This window comes from Gopherus evgoodei, unplaced genomic scaffold (assembly GCF_007399415.2).
Source record: "Gopherus evgoodei ecotype Sinaloan lineage unplaced genomic scaffold, rGopEvg1_v1.p scaffold_49_arrow_ctg1, whole genome shotgun sequence".
Lineage (NCBI taxonomy): Eukaryota > Metazoa > Chordata > Testudines > Testudinidae > Gopherus > Gopherus evgoodei.
In genome coordinates this window covers 176,415-195,997 of record NW_022060070.1, presented here as the reverse complement: position 1 = coordinate 195,997, position 19,583 = coordinate 176,415, and the positions used below count along the sequence as shown (strand labels likewise).

General features: G+C 55.1%; 1 protein-coding gene across 1 annotated transcript in view; it reads right to left on the bottom strand.

The window, feature by feature from the left end:
* DCHS1 (dachsous cadherin-related 1) overlaps window positions 1-19,583 on the bottom strand; it is a 155,412-nt gene that overhangs the window by 84,846 nt on the left and 50,983 nt on the right. Inside the window, exons 6-10 of the mRNA XM_030546779.1 lie at window positions 18,377-18,613; window positions 16,222-17,241; window positions 13,617-13,804; window positions 8,871-8,967; window positions 8,537-8,694 (exon numbers count right to left, since the gene is read on the bottom strand). Coding sequence (XP_030402639.1) covers window positions 8,537-8,694; window positions 8,871-8,967; window positions 13,617-13,804; window positions 16,222-17,241; window positions 18,377-18,613 — 1,700 coding nt within the window. The remainder of the gene's footprint in view (window positions 1-8,536; window positions 8,695-8,870; window positions 8,968-13,616; window positions 13,805-16,221; window positions 17,242-18,376; window positions 18,614-19,583) is intronic.

Sequence of the window (19,583 nt, the reverse complement as noted above, 5' to 3'; positions counted from 1 at the left end):
TCGCCTCCATTTAGCTAGGTTCGTGGCCTGAGTGGAGAGTTTCCTGCTGTCTAACAGAACTTGCTGCACCGATTGTGAGCAGAGTAACTCCAATCGAGTTAGCCATGCAGCATCCACACTGTAAGGTGGAGTGATTGCAGGTCAGGATGACAGAGGTGCCCATGGTCTTGCGAGATCAAGTTTGGCCACGGTGGGAGTGTGATCAGAGGTTCTACCGGTAACTCGAGGAGCGTAGTATACCAGTGCTGCCTGGGCCATGCTGGGGTAACCAGAATCATACGTGCCTTGTACCTGTGTAACTTGAGCAGGACCCTGTGGACTAGCAGGAATGGAGGAAAGGCATAGAACAGCTGGTCTTTCCACAGGAGTAGGAAAGCGTCTGATACAGATCCTGGAGAACATCCCTGTAGAGAACAGATCACTTGGCACTTCCAATTGTTGCGTGGGGCGAATAGGTCGACCTGGGGAAACCCCCACCTCAGGAAGATGGAGTGGATGACGTCTGGGTGAATCAACGACTCGTGAGGCTGGAAGGACCTGCTGAGGCGGTCTGCCAGCATGTTCTGGACCCCTGGGAGAAACGACGCTACCAGATGTATCGAGTGGACTATGCAGAACTCACACAGGTGAATGGCCTCCTGGCATACGGGAGATGACCAGGCTCCCCCTTGCTTGTTGATGTAGAACATGGCCGGGGTGTTGTCTGTGAGGACAGCCACACGACAGCCATGTATGTGCTCGTGAAATGCCTGACACACTAGGCGTACTGCCATCAGCTCTTGTACATTGATGTGCAGAGTTAGTTCCGAAGTGGTCCAAAGGCCCTGCGTTTGGAGTTCTCCAAGGTGGGCACCCCATCCCAGAGATGATGTTTGTAGCCCTAAGGTTTAATCTGCTTGTTTGCACAGATATATCTTTTCTTATAAATTTGAGTATTTGATGTAATAGGCTTATAGATTTATATTAAAAATAAGTTTGGCTGTAATGCAAGAGACCTACAGGCTAAAACCCTGTATGTTAAGCTAAGGCAAAGTTAGCACATTTTGGGACCCTTACCCAGAAAAGTAAAAACAGACAAAACACTCACACAGATGTCTAGAGATCTTTCGCCTAAACCAATAGACAATGGAGAATGGCATAGGGGATTTTTACAAACTTGTACCCACAGAATTAACAAGTACACCACAAGTGCGTACATACCTGTCATCCATACACACATACATACTAGCCTATGGGGTAAGTGTACCCTTACATTTCTGTGGGGGAAGGATGAAATTTCGGCATAAGAGGAAGGATTTCCGACCAATGCCCTTTAAAAAGGCGATGCATCTTGCCATTAGGGAGACAATCTACTCACCGATCTACTCCTGTCTACTCTTCATTTTGCCTCAACCTTCAACAACATATCGATGCTACCCATTTATAACGGCTATTAATAGACCATACTTTTAATAGACCATAACTATTAATAGACCATACTTTATTTCTTTTCAAACTTTAAGTTTTAAGGGACTAGGGCAAGCTTGGTTTCCCTACACCTTATTTCAGTTTAAGGCTTATTAAGTTAAGTTAAAGAATAAACAGCTTTAACAGCTCTGCATTTAGCTTCTTCTGCTAGAGGTGTGAAAACGGAATTGCCACAGGCGTGGTCCCGTATCTCCCAACACCAGGTTATTAAAACAGAGTGCAAGTATTAACCAAAGTATGTAGCACATAATATTGTATTATAATATGCATCTCGAATAACAGTAATACAATTGTAACTCTGTAATTCTAACTGTTTTACCATTTGCTCACTATTTCATTGATTTTAATAAGTCTTTATGACTATATCTGTTTCAGTGCAAGCTTCCTGTCATACCCCCGAAGGTCCTTTTATAAACTCTGTGAAGCCTGATTCAGGAAGAATTTTATCTTCTGATCAAACAAATTAGTGAGCCGAAATCCATACTAATTAATATCCATAAAAACCATTATTAATAAGATTATTAATTAAAATTATTTAAAAAAATAAATTAAGTGGATAAACTAAATCAACATTATTAACACACCCCAAATCAGGCTACAATGTATCTGTTACTAGGTACAAGGAGGGTTGTGGGGTGTGAAATGGTACCTCTTCGCACACCAACGTCGGGTCCAACCACCAATGGAGGGAGGTCAGAACCGATTCTGGGACAGTGACCACCATGCTCAGGCTGTCTCGTCCTGGTCGATATACTGTTGATAACCAGGCCTGAAGCTGGCGAAGCCAAAGTCTGGCGTGCCTGGTTATGTAAGTGCACGAAGCCATGTGTCCCAGAAGGCTGAGGCACGTCTTTACCGTGGAAGTTGGGAAGTTCTGAAGGCTGTGGATGATGTTTGCCATTGACTGAAAGCGTTTGTCCGGTAGGAGGGCTCAGGCGAGTCTGGAATCTAAGACTGCCCCGATAAACTCTATTCTCTGGGTTGGTTCCAGAATCAACTTTTCATTGTTGAGCAGGAGGCCCAGCTGGCAGAACATGCTTAGGGTTCGTCCAACGTGGGATTGTACTAGGTCCCTGGTGTGGCCTCAAATGAGCCAGTCGTCAAGATATGGAAACACTTGGATCCATTGTCGACCAAGGTAGGCTTCCACGACGGCCATACATTTGGTGAAAACCCTGGGAGCCGTGGACAGGCCGAACGGAAGGACAGCAAATTGGTAGTGTTTGTGATTGACCACAAAGCGAAGGAAGCATCTATGTGATGGGTAAATCGCTATGCGGAAGTACCCATCCTGCATGTCGAGGGCGGAGTACCAGTCTCCAGGATCCAGGGAAGGAATAATGGTCCCTAGTGAAACCATGTGAAACTTCAATTTTACCATGAATTTGTTGAGTCCACGCAGAGCTAGGATGGGCCGAAGCCCACCCTTGGCCTTAGCATCTTTTGATTTGGGCGTTGGCGCTTGCTGACCATGCCGTTCCCTGTCGTTCACTGAGGACACCACTAGTGAACACGGCTGAGGGCGAGTATAAAGGTACTGGTACTCCTTGGAGGTGACAAAGGAGGACGACTTATGGTGGCTTCTGGCACCCGGGGTTCTGAATGGGCTGAGCAGGAGGCTCCTGACGGAACCCCTTGGGCTTGGTGGTATGCCCACGGGGTCCAGAAGGACCATTGTGCAGGCTCCTGATTATGGTCTTGGCCTTTGTCTTGCCACTGACCCACATTACCCTCGCCGTGGCGTGGAACGGGGTACGCTGAGAGCGAGGCCCCCTCAGACTGCGATGACCGTGAGGCAGAGCCAAGGGCCAATGTGGTGCAGAGTGTGTCTGCGTTGATTCTCCGGGGCACGTTGCGGACCAGTACCGGGTCACTGGAGAATGGTGGCGGCGAGGCGCTGGGGAGCAGTACTGGGATCGAGATCAACGTCGATGACCGAGCCCATACTGGGATCCAGATCTGGATCGCAATGACGACCGCATGTGGGAGTGGTGCCGGGATCAGCTCCGGGAAGGAAATTGGCACTCATATTGGTGCCAGGAGCGACGTCGGGGGTCCAGATGGTATCGCGGCCCGGAACCATGCCATGAGGTGGATCGGTGCCGCAAGTATGACCAGAGCCATGAGTACGACCAGCACTGTGAGAGGGAACTGCAAATGGCGTCGGGATCGGGACCTGCTCTGGGATTGGGAGCAGTGCTGTATTTCCATGCTAGGAGATCGTGGACGTATTAGGGTTGGCTTGCCCCTAGACTGTTACGCATGAGTCGGAGGCGGTGCTGTAGTCTGCGCTGGTGCCGGCTCTGTGAGGGCGATGGAGACATTCACAATAGCAAGAGACCTCAGCATCAATGGAAGCTGGGGCTCAACCCTGATCCGGGTCGGGGAGCCAGTGTGCGCCAGACTCAACGGCCCCTCCCTCGGTGCCGGAATCAATGGTGCCGATATCGGCACTTATACCATCGGTCGCTCTGGTGCCAGACGTGACTCCGAGGTTGGCAAAGGAGGTGCTGGCGCCTGTTGCTGAGAGACAGTCACCTCCAACTTGCACTGTCTCTTCTGGCCTGGAGACAGGGAACGGCGCAGAGTCACTTGCATTGGACGCGGTACTGGAGAAGTCCGGTGCTACAGGCCTCTATCTGAGTTCACCCATGGTGCAGTACCTGAAGCAGCCGTCAGGGCACTGCGCACTGACGTCCTTGATGCCGGAACTTGGCGTGCCGATGGGAGATCTGGGCTAAGGGCTGCATCCATAAGGAGCTGCTTGAGCCTGAAGTCCTGCTCCTTTTTGGTTCATGGTTTGAACGCCTTACAGTTGGCCTGGTGAGACTCCCCGAGACACTTCAAACAAAAGTCGTGGCGGTCTCCTGTTGGCACAGGCTTTGAGCAGGCTGAACATGGTTTAAAACTTGGAGCCTTGGGCATGAGCCCAGGTGGCAGGCAGGGTGGAAGGGGGAGGACCCCTTCCAACCCGCTAAATCTAATTACAAACGTAACACTATAACTATAACAACTACTGCACTATACTAAGTATACAACTATAACAACTATCTAAAACCTGGAAGCAAAAGCTAGGGAGAGTGGAGGACAGCTATGCTATTATTGATGACAATATATATCTCCAGATCAGTGGCATAGCTATGGGCACCCACATGGCCCCACAATATGCCAATATTTTTATGGCCGACCTGGAACAACGCTTCCTCAGCTCTCGTCCACTCATGCCCCTTCTCTACCTATGGTACATTGATGACATCTTCATCATCTGGACCCATGGGAAGGAGTCTCTGGAAAAATTCCACCACGATTTCAACAGCTTCCACCCCACCATTAACCTCAGCCTGGACCAATCTACACGGGAGGTCCACTTCCTAGACACCACAGTGCAAATAAGTGATGGTCACATTACCACCACCCTCTACCGAAAACCTACCGAGTGCTATGCCTATCTTCATGCCTCCAGCTTCCATCCCGGGCACATCACACGATCCATTGTCTACAGCCAAGCACTGAGGTACAACCGCATCTGCTCTAACCCCTCAGACAGAGACCAACAACTACAAAAACTCCACCAAGCATTCTCAAAACTACAATACCCGCAGAAGGAAATAAGGAAACAGATCAACAGAGCCAGACGTGTACCCAGAAGCCTCCTACTGCAAGACAAATCCAAGAAAGAAACCAACAGGACTCCACTGGCCATCACATACAGTCCCCAGCTAAAACCTCTCCAACGCATCATCAGGGATCTACAACCCATCCTGGACAATGATCCCACACTTTCACAGGCCTTGGGTGGCAGGCCAGTCCTCGCCCACAGGCAACCTGCCAACCTGAAACATATTCTCACCAGTAACTGCACACCACACCATAGTAACTCTAGCTCAGGAACCAATCCATGCAACAAACCTCGATGCCAACTCTGCCCACATATCTAAACCAGCAACACCATCACAGGACCTAACCAGATCAGCCACACCATCACCGGTTCATTCACCTGCACGTCCACCAATGTAATATACACCATCATATGCCAGCAATGCCCCTCTGCTATGTACATCGGCCAAACTGGACAGTCGCTACGGAAAAGGATAAATGGACACAAATCAGATATTAGGAATGGCAATATAGAAAAACCTGTAGGAGAACACTTCAACCTCCCTGGCCACACTATAGCAGACCTTAAGGTGGCCATCCTGCAGCAAAAAAACTTCAGGACCAAACTTCAAAGAGAAACTGCTGAGCTTCAGTTCATCTGCAAATTTGACACCATCAGCTCAGGATTAAACAAAGACTGTGAATGGCTTGCCAGTTACAGAACCAGTTTCTCCTCCCTTGGTTTTCACACCTCAACTGCTAGAACAGGGCCTCATCCTCCCTGATTGAACTACCTCATTATCTCTAGCTTGCCTGCATATATATACCTGCCCCTGGAAATTTCCACTACATGCATCTGACGAAGTGGGTATTCACCCATGAAAGCTCATGCTCCAAAACGTCTGTTAGTCTATAAGGTGCCACAGGACTCTTTGCTGCTTTTACAGTTCCAACAAACGTCATGGGCATGAAGAAGGAACTGAGGGGGCGCTGGGTCAGCTGGGGTATATATCCAGTGCCATTAAGGAGCCACTCCAGGGGGCTCCACAGCCGACCCACCGGGTGTTGCTAGGGTAAAAATTCTCCGATAATCGTGCATGCAGCACGCGCACACCTAATTGGAATCAATATTTGCAAGCACTTGAAGAAGAACCTGCATTATGATGTGATCCCATCCATCATGCTTCTTTCTCAGGCTCAGAAGTGGCGCTCCACCATCTGCAGCTGCACCGTGAGCACCAATAACAACCTGGAATTTGTTTTCGCTATGTCTCATGGCAATCTGTCCTCCAAGACATCATCATGTTCCCTCCCCACTCATTCAGTTCTTCTTGCAGCTCTGCAAATACCCCAGAATCATGCACACTGTGCTTGCAATGCTCATGACAACAGCGCAGAGCTGTGCAAGCTCCATGCTTCTGTCAGAGATGACAGACAGTGAGTAAGGAGGGCCACATGAGTTTGTGGGATTTTGAAAAAAGGCGCAAAAATTATGGTATACAGATAATGTTACAGGATGGAGTCAGTTGCAAAATGGAACGTTGACCTCACATTCCTGGTCACCCAGCATAAGTCATTTTGGTCTCATGCATTGCCAAAACTTCCCAAAAGACAATGTATTGGACAGTGGCGAGTTGCACAGTGGGATACCTACCAATGGTGCATCATGCTCTGCAATAATACGTGCACTGCCAACACAAGAAGCTAAGCATACACACGTAAAGTGATGTACCAATCGCAGCGGTATGCCAACATAACTTGAGTCAGCATAACTTTGTAGTGCAGACATGGCCTAACCATGGTAGAATTAAAACAATGGGAAGCCATATTCACAGACGAGGAGAGAAAGCCCACAAGAAGGGAGGAACAGCATGAGGTCATCTTGCTGGTGGACACACAGGAGGCTTCCTGCCTCCTGAAGAAAGGTGATTAAAGGTTGGAAGATATAAACAAGGCCGGAAAGCCATTTTAGGCACCCATCACAAGACAGACACAAGGGAGCAGAGCTCTCATGAGCTGAGAAAGATGGGTCCTTCAACCAAGGTGGGCCTGAAATCTCTGGGAAATGAATACAGGGGACAAACCTGCTTAGAGAAAGATTGTACCTTTCTAGATTAAATTTAGGATTTTTAGACGTGTATTTTGTTTTGGTTTTACTTGTAACTCTTTCTATCTTCATTCCTTATACTTGAACTGACTTAATCCTACGTATATTTTGTTAATACATTTATTTCATTTTTACCATAACCCAACTCAGAGCCATGTTTAAAGGGCAGGGTGTATTTACACTCAGACAAGTTAATAAATTGTGATGTGTGCTGTGTCTGTAGAGGAACAAACAAACCATATAGACTCATAGACTTTAAGGTCAGAAGGGACCATTACGATCATCTAGTCTGACCTCCTGCACAATGCAGGCCACAGAATCTCACCCACCCACTCCTGTAACAAACCCCCAACCTATGTCTGAATTATTGAAGTCCTCCAATTGTGGTCTGAAGACCTCAAGCTGCAGAGAATCCTCCAGGAAGTGACCCGTGCCCTATGCTGCAGAGGAAGGCGAAAAACCTCCAGGGCCTCTGCCAATCTGCCCTGGAGGAAAATTCCTTCTCAACCCCAAATATAGTGATCAGTTAAACCCTGAGCATGTGGGCAAGACTCACCAGCCAGCACTCAGGAAAGAATTCTCTGTAATAACTCAGATCCCACCCCATCTAACATCCCATCACAGACCACTGGGCATACTTACCTGCTGATAATCAAAGATCAATTGCCAAAATTAGGCTATCCCATCATACCATCCCCTCCATAAACACATATGTCTCTTAACTGTCCAGGAGAGGGCTGGACGTTGCAGAGCACACACCTTTGGGGAAATTCGGGGCTGGGAGTGTGTTGGGGTCACCTTGTTGATTGTAACCAAGGCTGGTGGAAGTTAGCGTGAAGCAGCAGGACTGTAAACAGTCTGCTGGGGTCAGAGCTGCTGAACCAGGGCTGTCTAGCACACACACACTCATCTGGATGTGACCTGCATGCTGCTAGGCTGCTTGTGTGGGAACTACAACACCAAAACTTTGTGAGCTGCCCAGGGTTACAGGGGAGGTGGTGACACAGTCCCTCATTGGTCTGGATTTGTACCCCAGAGTGTGACAGGTGCCTGTACCTAGATGCAGATGATGGCTGTGGGGTAAGGGGTGGGACTTGGAGGGCTCATGAGCTTGGATGCAGATGGTGGGCATGGGAAAGGAGGCAGAAGTTAGGGGGGCCCATGTACCTGGGTGCAGATGATAGCCCTGTGGGGTGGGTTTGGGGGGCCCAGGTACCTGGATGTAGATGATGGTCATGGTGGTGGTGCGTTTGGGGGGTCCTTGTACTTGGATGCGGATGACAGCTCTGAGGAGGCGGGTCTGGGGGGCCCATGTATGTGGATGCAGATGACAGCCCCGGGGGGCAGGTTTGGGAGGGCATGTACCTGGATGCGGACAGTGGCTGCTGTACTGTGGGGCTCCATGCCCTGGTCACTGGCTGTCACAATGAAGATGTACTCGGCCCGGTCAGTTCGGCGCAGCACAGTGGCTGTACGCAGCTCCCCCGTGGCTGTGTGCAGTGTGAAGCGCTCGGCCCAAGCCCCTGTGGAGAAAAGGGGAGATGCTGTTGCATGGGTCAGAGCAAGTTAGACATGGTGTGGGGAAGCTTGGGGAATGCTGAGAGTGTGCATGTGTGTTTGTGGGGAGGTCAGGACCATAGCCCTAGGCAAGGGACTGGAGGTGCTGGTGCCATACCGCTGGCCCCCTTTCCCCCATTACCTGTTAGTGAGTAGAAGATGGTCCCGTTCTCACCCTCGTCTGGGTCCTTGGCCTGCAGGGAGGCGACCAGCAGCCCTGATGGCTTCTCCTCCAGCACCTATCACACAGAGAGGGGAGTTGGAAACAGCACAACAGCCAGCACCCAGGCCCTGCATCACAGAACCCATAATCCTCCCAGCATAGTCACCTCCCCAGCAGACCCCATACAGCCCCACAGATCCCACAAGACACAGACCCCATTTCACCACACAGCCCCACAGATCCCCCAAGACACAGACCCCATTCCACCACCCAACCCCACTGATCTTAAGGTGGCCATCCTGCAGCAAAAAAACTTCAGGACCAGACTTCAAAGAGAAACTGCTGAGCTTCAGTTCATCTGCAAATTTGACACCATCAGCTCAGGATTAAACAAGGACTGTGAATGGTTTGCCAACTACAAAACCAGTTTCTCCTCTCTTGGTTTTCACACCTCAGCTGCTAGAAGAGAGCCTCATCCTCCCTGATTGAACTAACTTCGTTATCTCTAGCCTGCTTCTTGCTTGCTTATATATACCTGCCCCTGGAAATTTCCACTACATGCATCCGACGAAGTGGGTATTCACCCACGAAAGCTCATGCTCCAAAATGTGTTAGTTCAACTTAGTAAAAACTGAGTGAAACTTTATTAAATGCCACAATAATCTATAATAACAAATGCTGATGGGAAAAGAGACAGAAAGACTGAATATGTCCACACAGAAAGGATGTCACTGATACCACTCAAGGATTGTGTCAAGATTATGACTGATGTACAGGAGGAGTAAAGGTCCTGAAATCAATGAATCAAAGTTGTTGTGTCAGAAATTAGGCCTTTTGGTGGACAAAATGATGAGAGCATGGACTATTCCACCCAACACTCCTTTTTGGGGGTCTTAAAAGTAAAAGACTTCTGGGAAAAGATAGCAGAAGAAGCCACAGTCTGCCAACAACTGTTGCAATAAGCTTTATCATCATGATAGACAGGGCCGGCTTTAGGACGTGCGGGGCCCAATTCAAACACTTTCAGCGGGGCCCTGGCAGGGAAGACTTAAAAAGAAAAAAGTTAAAAAAAAAAGCCTTCCATTTCTTCCATGTATTATTTACTTTCCATAACTATATAAATAAAATTGTATATTATGTACATTGCATCATATATGCTGTTGATTGGTTATTAATGACTGCCGTTTCACATGTGTGGGTCCCCGCCACTCCCTGGGGGTGTGCACATGTGTGGGTCCCCGCTGCTTCCTGCCTCCCTCATTGAAGCAGGTGTGCAAGTTACTGGCCTGGGAACTGCAGGGCAGCAGTGGACATGGGGCTGATTCGAGGCAGGGCAAGGCTGACTGGAGGTAGGGTCTGGCTGCAGGCAGGGCAAGGGGTGCGGGGCTGGCTGGAGACAGGGGAGTGTGCAGTGGGCTGGCTTCAGGCAGGGCCACAGGGGGGTGCAGCAGGGGTTGGCAGGGCTGGAGACAGGAGTATGGGACTGGCTGGCTTCAGGCAGGGGGGTGCAGCAGGGGTTGGCTGGAGACAGGGCAGGACGGGCAGTGCAGGGCTGGTGCGGGCAGAGGTGTGTGGCAGGGGTTGGCTGGAGACAAGGCAGGGGGTTTGGTAGGGGCTGGCTGTGGGCAGGGGGTGTAGAGCTGGCTGCAGGCAGCGGGAGGCGGGGCTGGTGCGGGCAGGGCAGGGGATGCAGCAGAAGCAGCTGGAGCCCCGGCCCTTTAAATAGCCCCCAAACCCCCCACTATCCCAGGGCTCTGGGGGCTATTTAAAGGGCCTGGGGCTCGCCTGCTTCTACCCCGCCCCGGACCTTTTAAATAGCCGCGGGAGCACTGGGGAATGCATGGGGGCAGCGGGGCTCCGGCGGCTATTTAAAGGACCGGGGTGGCAGAGGCAGCTGGAGCCCTGGCCCTTTCAATAGTCCCCAGAGCCCCCTGCTACCCCAGGGCTCTGGGGGCTATTTAAAGGGCCCAGAGCTCCAGTCGGGGGGACGGGGCTTGCTGCGCTCCAGCCGGAGCTCCAGCCAAGAGAGCGGGGCCGCAGGGCTTGCGGCGCTCCGGCCGGAGCTCCAGCTCGGGCCACGGGCCTTACCGCACTCTGGCCAGAGCTCCAGCCGGGGCCGCGGGGCTTGTCGCGCTCCGGCTGGAGCTCCAGCCACGAGAGCGGGGCCGCGGGGCTTGTCGCGCTCTGGCCGAAGCTCCAGCCGGGGCCGCGGGGCTTGTCGCACTCTGGCCAGAGCTCCAGCCGGGAGAGCGGGGCCGCGGGGCTTGTCGCGCTCCGGCCGGAGCTCCAGCTCGGGCCACGGGCCTTACCGCACTCTGGCCAGAGCTCCAGCCGGGGCCGCGGGGCTTGTCGCGCTCCGGCTGGAGCTCCAGCCGGGGCCGCGGGGCTTGTCGCGCTCCGGCCGAAGCTCCAGCCGGGGCCGCGGGGCTTGTCGCGCTCTGGCCAGAGCTCCAGCCAGGAGAGCAGGGCCGCGGGGCTTGTCGCACTCCGGCCGAAGCTCCAGCCGGGGCCACGGGGCTTGTCGCGCTCTAGCCAGAGCTCCAGCCGGGGCCGTGGGGCTCATTGCGTTCTGGCCAGAGCTCCAGCCAGGAGAGCAGGGCCGCGGGGCTTGTCACGCTCCGGCCAGAGCTCCAGCCAAGAGAGGGGGGCCGCGGGGCTTGTCGTGCTCCGGCCGAAGCTCCAGCCGGGGCCGCGGGGCTTGTCGCACTCTGGCCAGAGCTCCAGCCAGGAGAGCGGGGCCGCGGGGCTTGTCGCACTCTGGCCAGAGCTCCAGCCAGGAGAGCGGGGCCGCGGGGCTTGTCGCACTCCGGCCGAAGCTCCAGCTCGGGCCACGGGCCTTACCGCACTCTGGCCAGAGCTCCAGCCGGGGCCGCGGGGCTTGTCGCGCTCCGGCTGGAGCTCCAGCCGGGGCCGCGGGGCTTGTCGCGCTCCGGCCAGAGCTCCAGCCGGGGCCGCGGGGCTTGTCACGCTCCGGCCAGAGCTCCAGCCAAGAGAGCGGGGCCGCGGGGCTTGTCGCGCTCCGGCCGAAGCTCCAGCCGGGGCCACGGGGCTTGTCGCGCTCTAGCCAGAGCTCCAGCCGGGGCCGTGGGGCTCATTGCGTTCTGGCCAGAGCTCCAGCCAGGAGAGCAGGGCCGCGGGGCTTGTCGCACTCCGGCCGAAGCTCCAGCCGGGGCCACGGGGCTTGTCGCGCTCTAGCCAGAGCTCCAGCCGGGGCCGCGGGGCTCGTTGCACTCTGGCCAGAGCTCCAGCCAGGAGAGCGGGGCCGCGGGGCTTGTCACGCTCCGGCCAGAGCTCCAGCCAAGAGAGCGGGGCCGCGGGGCTTGTCGTGCTCCGGCCGAAGCTCCAGCCGGGGCCGCGGGGCTTGTCGCACTCTGGCCAGAGCTCCAGCCAGGAGAGCGGGGCCGCGGGGCTTGTCGCGCTCCGGCCGAAGCTCCAGCCGGGGCCACGGGGCTTGTCGCGCTCTAGCCAGAGCTCCAGCCGGGGCCGCGGGGCTCGTTGCACTCTGGCCAGAGCTCCAGCCAGGAGAGCGGGGCCGCGGGGCTTGTCGCGCTCCGGCCAGAGCTCCAGCCAAGAGAGCGGGGCTGTGGGGCAGCCGTGCTCCCGCCAGCGCTTTGGTCAGGGGAGCGGGGCCATGGAAGACCCCGGAGCAGACCGTAGCCAGGGTAAATAAAAAAAAAAATTTAAAAGGAGCCTAAAGCGTGGGCCCTCTTAGGCACGGGGCTCGATTCCCAGGAATTGGGCGAATTGGCCTAAAGCCGGCCCTGATGATAGATTTCATGACTCTAAAGAAAGGAAGGAGTGAGAGCAGCAAGATAAGGAAAATAGAGTTCAGAAAAAGCAGATTTTAACAAACTCAGATAACTGGTAGGTGAGGTCCCGTGGGAAGAAAATCTAAGGGATAAAGAAATTGAGGACAGCTGGCAGTTTCTAAAGGAGACAATATTAAATGACACAACTGCAAACTATCCTGATGCAAAAGAAAGATAGGAAGAATAGTAAGAGGCCAATATGGCTCCATCAGGAACTCTTTAACTACCTGAAAATCAAAAGGAAATCCTACAAAAAGGGGAAACATGGACTAATTGCTATGCTATGGAGGAGTACAAAAGAGTAGTATAAGCATGTAGGGACAAAATCAGAAAATCTAAGGCACAAAATGAGTGACACCTAACAAAGGACATCAAAAGGCAGCAAGAAGTGTCTTTAAATGCATCAGGAGCAAGAAAAAGACAAAGGTAAATGTAGATCCTCTGCTCAGTGGGGAAGGAGAGCTAATAACTGATGACATCAAGAAAGCTGAGGTGTTTAATGCCTGTTTCGCATCAGTCTTCACTAAAGACATTAATTGTGACCAGATACTCAAAACAATTAATATTAACAAGGGGGAAGTAAAGCAAGTCAAAATATGGAAAGAACAGGTGAGAGTATAGGTAGATAAGTGAGAATTATTCAAGTAATCAAGACCTGATCAAATTCATCCCCCCCGGCCAACCTGCACAGGGGCCCTCTCCTCCCCCCTTCACCCAAATTGCACAGGGGCCCTCTCCTCCCCCGCCCCACCTGCACAGGGGCTCTCTCCTCCCCCACCAAGCACTCCTGGCCCCCAACAACCTGCAGTGGGAGCCCTGCCCCCCAATCTGTACTGAGGGCTCTGGACCCCAGAACTTGCACCTGAAGCTCCCAGCCTCACAATATGCAGTGAAAGTGCCTGCTTGCCCCCCTCACCTGCACCAGGACCTCCCGCCCGCCCAGCACATGAAGGAAAGCCGGCAAATTGTCATTCTCATCCAAGACGGTGACATAGATGGTGCCTGTGACGCTGCGGGGTGGTGTTCCCCCATCCTGCACGATCACCAGCAGCTGATAGCTTGACTGCTGCTCCCGGTCCAGGCTGCGCTTGGCAGTGAGCTCTCCTGCAAGGGAGAAGCAAGGACACAGCTCAGCTCCCAGAGTTCCAGCTCCCAACGGGGACTCTCAACAGGGAGACAGTTCCAGATGGGGAACTGTTTCCCATGGGAAGAGGGGAGACCCAGCTTGCAAGGCAGGACAGCCCAGGGGAATGGCCTGTGGGCAGAGAAATGGTCCTGAACTGGGGGGATGGAATCACAAATGGGCTGTGGGTGGGGGAGCCAGTCCAAAGGAGCAGACCATGGAGAGGGAGTTGGCCCTGGGATGATGGTCACAGGACAAGGGCCCTGGGGAAAGGGCAGTGGGAAGGGAGCCAGCTGGGGTTGGTGGAACACAAAGCTGCTCTCTGAAATTGCATAAGGGTCCCCTACCACATCCCACTTAGCCATGACCCCTTGTGCCAGCCACCAAGGACCCCAGTGCAAGGCAGATGCCAAGTCAGGGCAGAGGAGGGGGGACAGGACAGCTGAGCTAACACTGATGTGGCAAACCCAGGACAAATGGCTACAAAGGGAGGGGTAGTAATTAATCCCAAGGGGTTAAAAGGCCTCTCCCAATCCACTGAGGAGAGATAACCATGGGGAAATAAGGTCAGCTGGAAAAGGAGTTACCAGGGAACTAATTAGGTTCTGCCGGCTCCAACTGCTTGAGACCTTTTTAAACCCTCCCTGACATGGAAGTGGGGAGGAGAAGGGGGGAAGAGTGAGAGAAGCTGCCAGCAAGTTAGGTGCAGCAAGGCTCTGAACCCTTCCAGCAAGGAAGGCTGTGCTCTGTCTCTAGAAGGGAAGAAAACAAGCACAAGGGACTGATTGAGGGAAGGATTAGCCAGACCCTGTGCTACCTAGAAGGATTTGCTTTGCCCAAGCCTGTGTCTCCAAGGCTAAAAAGGACTGAGCCGGCTGAGGAGAAGAAGGTACTTTGCCACACTGATGACAAGAGAGCTATGCCAGCTGCATCAGACCCTCCTCTGGGGTGTGACCCCTAACCTCCCGGGAGACAGGGTGACACTGATGCACCTCCCATGAGATGGGGTGACACTGACCCACCTCTGGGGTGTGTGACCCCTAACCTCCTGTAAGACAAGGTGACACCAACCCACCTCTGGGATGTGACCCCTTACCTCTCATGAGACAGGATGACACTGACCCACCTCCTGTGAAACGGGGTGACACCAACCCACCTCTGGGGTGTGTGAACTCTAACCTCCTGTGAGACAGGCTGACACTGACCCTCCTTTGCGGTGTGACTCCTAAGGCCCTGTAAGACAGGGTGACACCAACCCACCTCCAGGTGTGACCCCTTACCTCTCATGAGACAGGATGACATTGACCCACCTCCTGTGAGACAGGCTGACACTGACCCTCCTCTGGGGTGTGACCCTTAATGCCCTGTAAGACAGGGTGACACCAACCCACTTCCAGGGTGACACCAACCTTACCTCCCATGAGACAGGCTAACACTGACCCTCCTTTGCAGTGTGGCTCCTAATGCCTTGTAAGACAGAGCGACACCAATCCACCTCTGGGGTGTGACTCCTTACCTCCCATGAGACAGGATGACACTGACCTACCTCCTATGAGACAGGCTGACACTGACCCTCCTCTAGGGTCTGACCCCTGAGATGGGGTGACACTGACCCTCCTTTGCAGTGTGGTTCATACTGCCCTGTAAGACAGGGAAACACCAATCCACCTCTGGGGTGTGACCCCTAACCTCCTGTGAGATGGGAGGACACTGACCCACCTCTGGGGTCTGACCTCTAATCTCCTGTGAGACAGAGTGACACCGACCCACCTCCTAGGGTGTAACCCCTAACCTCCTGTGAGATGAGCTGACACTGACCCACCTCCTAGGGTGTAACCCCTAGGCTCCTGTGAGACGGGCTGACACTGACCCACCTCTCGGGTGTGACCCCCCAACCCATCCTTGTGCATACGCCCTTTTCTGACCCCTGGGCCCATTGTATATCCCTCTTGACAAGCTTCCTTAAGTCTCAGCACCTGTGTTCTGGCTTCTCTAGGCTGCTGGGCCCTGCTGACCTGAGCGCTGGGCTCTGGGCTGGGCGGGTGGAAGGCGGGATATCTGTGGCTGCAGTAGCTCAGTGATGGGCCTGGCTTTGCCTAAAAGGCTGCTGGCACCACCCGTGCCATGAGAGCCCTGTGGGAAGGAGGGCAACCCGACAAAGCACTCTGCCGTGGGACGGCTCTGGTAGTTCTCAGACCGGGCGGTCACTAACTAGGGAGCCTGATGCTACCTCCACCTCCCTCCCTGAAGCACAGCACCCCCAAATGCCACACTGGGGCCAGCACTGCTCTACCCTCACAGTCACCCCCTGCTGAGCTTCACAGGCCCCTCCATGCCCACTCGGATTTCGGTGGGATCTCCCTCCACTTCCACCTGCACCGCCTGTGAGGTCTCTCACCAGACTGCGTGTGGATGAGGAAGTTGGGGTCATGCTGGAGGAGGCGGTAGGTGAGGCGGCTGTTCTGCCCTGTGTCCCGGTCACTGGCGGTCACTCTGCCCACCCTGCTGCCAGGTGGCTGGTTCTCGGGAATGGTGAAGAAGTAGCGCTCCTCGCTGAGCCGGGGGCTGTTGTCATTCTCGTCAGTGATGCTGACCCGCACCGTGCTGGTGCCAGTCTTCCTGGCCTCGCCGCTGGTGCCGCCTGCCCCTGCAGACGCCAGCACTGTCAGCATGTACAGGTCCCGTGTCTCCCGGTCCAACGCACTCTTGACATACAGCCAGCCGCTCTCGGGCATGATGCCAAAACTAGCAGCGTCGCCATCAGCACGCAGGTGGTAAGTGAGGGGCGTGGCACCACTGTCCCGGCCCAGGGCCCGCACCTGCAGGAAGCGAGTGGAGACAGGAGTGCCCTCCCGCACCTCCACACGGTAGGTGAGTGTGTCAAAGATGGGCCCGTGGTCGTGCTCTGCCTGCACGTGCACCAGCAGGGTGAAGGTGGCACTGAGCTGGGGCACACCGCTGTCCCGTGCCACTATGGCTAGGCCATAGGCAGCAGTGGCCTCGTACTGCAGCGCCCTCACCACACGCACTGTCCCAGAGGAGCGCTCCACACTGAAGACGCCGCCCCCACCTGACACCAGCTCAAAGTGCACCTGCCCGTTGGCACCACTGTCCCGATCCTCCGCCTGCAGCGTGTAGACAGTGGCCCCCACCTCTGTGGCCTCTGGCAGCAGGATGGAGTCAGAAGGGGCCAGGAAGGTTGGTGCATTGTCATTCACGTCTGACACGGAAATCTTCACCTGCGTGTTGCTGTAGGCAGGCGGCGAGCCACTTCGGGCCTGCACATCCAGAACCAGAACTGCCTGGACCTCATGGTCGAGAGGGAGGCTGGTGCGGAGCTGTCCCAAGCTGGAGTCAATGAAGAAATAGCCATGGGGATCTCCCGAGGAGATGGAATAAAAGATGTCATCAGAGTGATCTGGGGACAAGGGAATAGAGAGTAAGGATAGTGAGAGCAGGGCTAGCTCATCCACCCAGCCTGCCCCAGCAAGGGGTGCTGTGGGGGAAGGCAGGGAGTTGACTGTGGAGTGAGCTCCCAGCAGGGGGCGCTGTGGAGGAAGGCAGGCCTCTAGCTGTGGCGGGAGCTCCCAGCAGAAGGCGCTGTGGGAGCGGGCAGGGCACTGGCTTTGGGGGGAGCTCCCAGCAGGGGGCACCATGAGGGAGGACAGGCCGCTAGCTGTGGGGGGAGCTCCGAGCAGGAGGTGCCATGGGGAAAAGCAGAGCACTGGCTTTGGGAGGAGCTCCCAGCAGGAGGTGTCATGGGGGCGGGCAGGGCACTGGCTGTGGGGGGAGCTCCCAGCAGGGGGCGCTGTGGAGGAAGGCAGGCCTCTAGCTGTGGCGGGAGCTCCCAGCAGAAGGCGCTGTGGGAGCGGGCAGGGCACTGGCTTTGGGGGGAGCTCCCAGCAGGGGGCACCATGAGGGAGGACAGGCCGCTAGCTGTGGGGGGAGCTCTGAGCAGGAGGTGCCATGGGGAAAAGCAGAGCACTGGCTTTGGGAGGAGCTCCCAGCAGGAGGTGTCATGGGGGCGGGCAGGGCACTGGCTGTGGGGGGAGCTCCCAGCAGGGGGCGCTGTGGAGGAAGGCAGGCCTCTAGCTGTGGCGGGAGCTCCCAGCAGAAGGCGCTGTGGGAGCGGGCAGGGCACTGGCTTTGGGGGGAGCTCCCAGCAGGGGGCACCATGAGGGAGGACAGGCCGCTAGCTGTGGGGGGAGCTCTGAGCAGGAGGTGCCATGGGGAAAAGCAGAGCACTGGCTTTGGGAGGAGCTCCCAGCAGGAGGTGTCATGGGGGCGGGCAGGGCACTGGCTGTGGGGGGAGCTCCCAGCAGGGGGCGCTGTGGAGGAAGGCAGGCCTCTAGCTGTGGCGGGAGCTCCCAGCAGAAGGCGCTGTGGGAGCGGGCAGGGCACTGGCTTTGGGGGGGGCACCATGAGGGAGGACAGGCTGCTAGCTGTAGGGGGAGATCCCAGCAGGATCACTGTGGGGGGTGGGGCAGGAGCACAGGACATCTGAAATGGAAACATGGGCCCAACGTGTTTTGGGGGCTGCGATGGGTCCATACCTGGGGGGTTATGGGCCCGGACGGCCCCAACACTCGCCCCCTGCTGTGTGTCCTCAGGCACTGTGAAGAAGTACTGTGCCTGCTCAAAGACAGGAGGTGAGACCGTGCCAGCCACAATGCTGATGTTCACTTGGGCATTGGGTTGGGCTGACAGGCCCCCTCCATCCCGTGCTGAGATCACCAGCTGCACCAGCGTGTTGGCTTTGCCACTCAGAGACCACGAGAGGGAGACAACACCTAGGAGAGAAAGAAACTCATAGGAGAAGCGCTGTAGGATTGAACACTGTGTCCCCCTCCCCCAGCAGGAAATGCACTTCCCCTCCCTGTTCTAGGGATGCAGAAACAAACCATGGGCCTGGGAATAACCAAGTGAGAGAGATGCCAATCTCAGAGATTGACTCCAGGGGTCAGAGGGGGAACAAAAGTGGCTGGCATTTGCAAAGGGAGATGGGGGCTACATCTGGGGGCAAGGAAGGGCAGCCCTTCTCTACAGGGGTCTGAGGAGACCCTACGCCCTTTCCCTTTCCTCCCCTCCCAACTGTATTACGCCCTGGACCCATCAGTCCTAGGAAGGCCAAAAGAGGCTGGAGGGGGAGAGTGAACCTGGCCCCGTTTACCTCAGCATTGACTGTGGGGAGATCAGTCTGCTGATTCTGGGGGGATGGAGGGGAGAGGGGTGGAGTTCAGGCTAGAAGGGGCCTGGGACCTGGCCCTGGTCCTGGGGAGGGAGCGTGTCAGGAAAAGAAGGACCCTGGGGAATGGGCCATGGGTATGGAGCCTCTCTGGGTCCAGGGAATGTGGTCAGGAATTCAGGGAATAGGACTGCCAGGGATCTGGTTTTCAACCAGAATGCTCAGTCGAAAATGGACCCTGGTGGCTCAGGTCGGCACCGCTGACTGGGCCATTAAAAGTCCTGTTAGTGGTGCAGCGGGGGCCTGTGGCTAAGGCAGACTCCCTGCCTGCTCTAGCTCCGTGTGACTCCCAGAAGTGACTACCAGGTCCTTGAGACCCCATAGTGTATGGGAGGCCAAGGAGGCTCTGTGTGCTACCCTCGCCCCTGTGCCAGCTCTGCAGCTCTAATTGGTCAGGGCCTGTGACCAACAGAAGCTGCAGGGGCAATGCCTGTGGGCACGAGGGGAGCATGTGGAGCCCCTCTGGCTGTCTATGCACCTAGGGGCCACAGGGACCTGGCGGCTGCTTCCTGGGA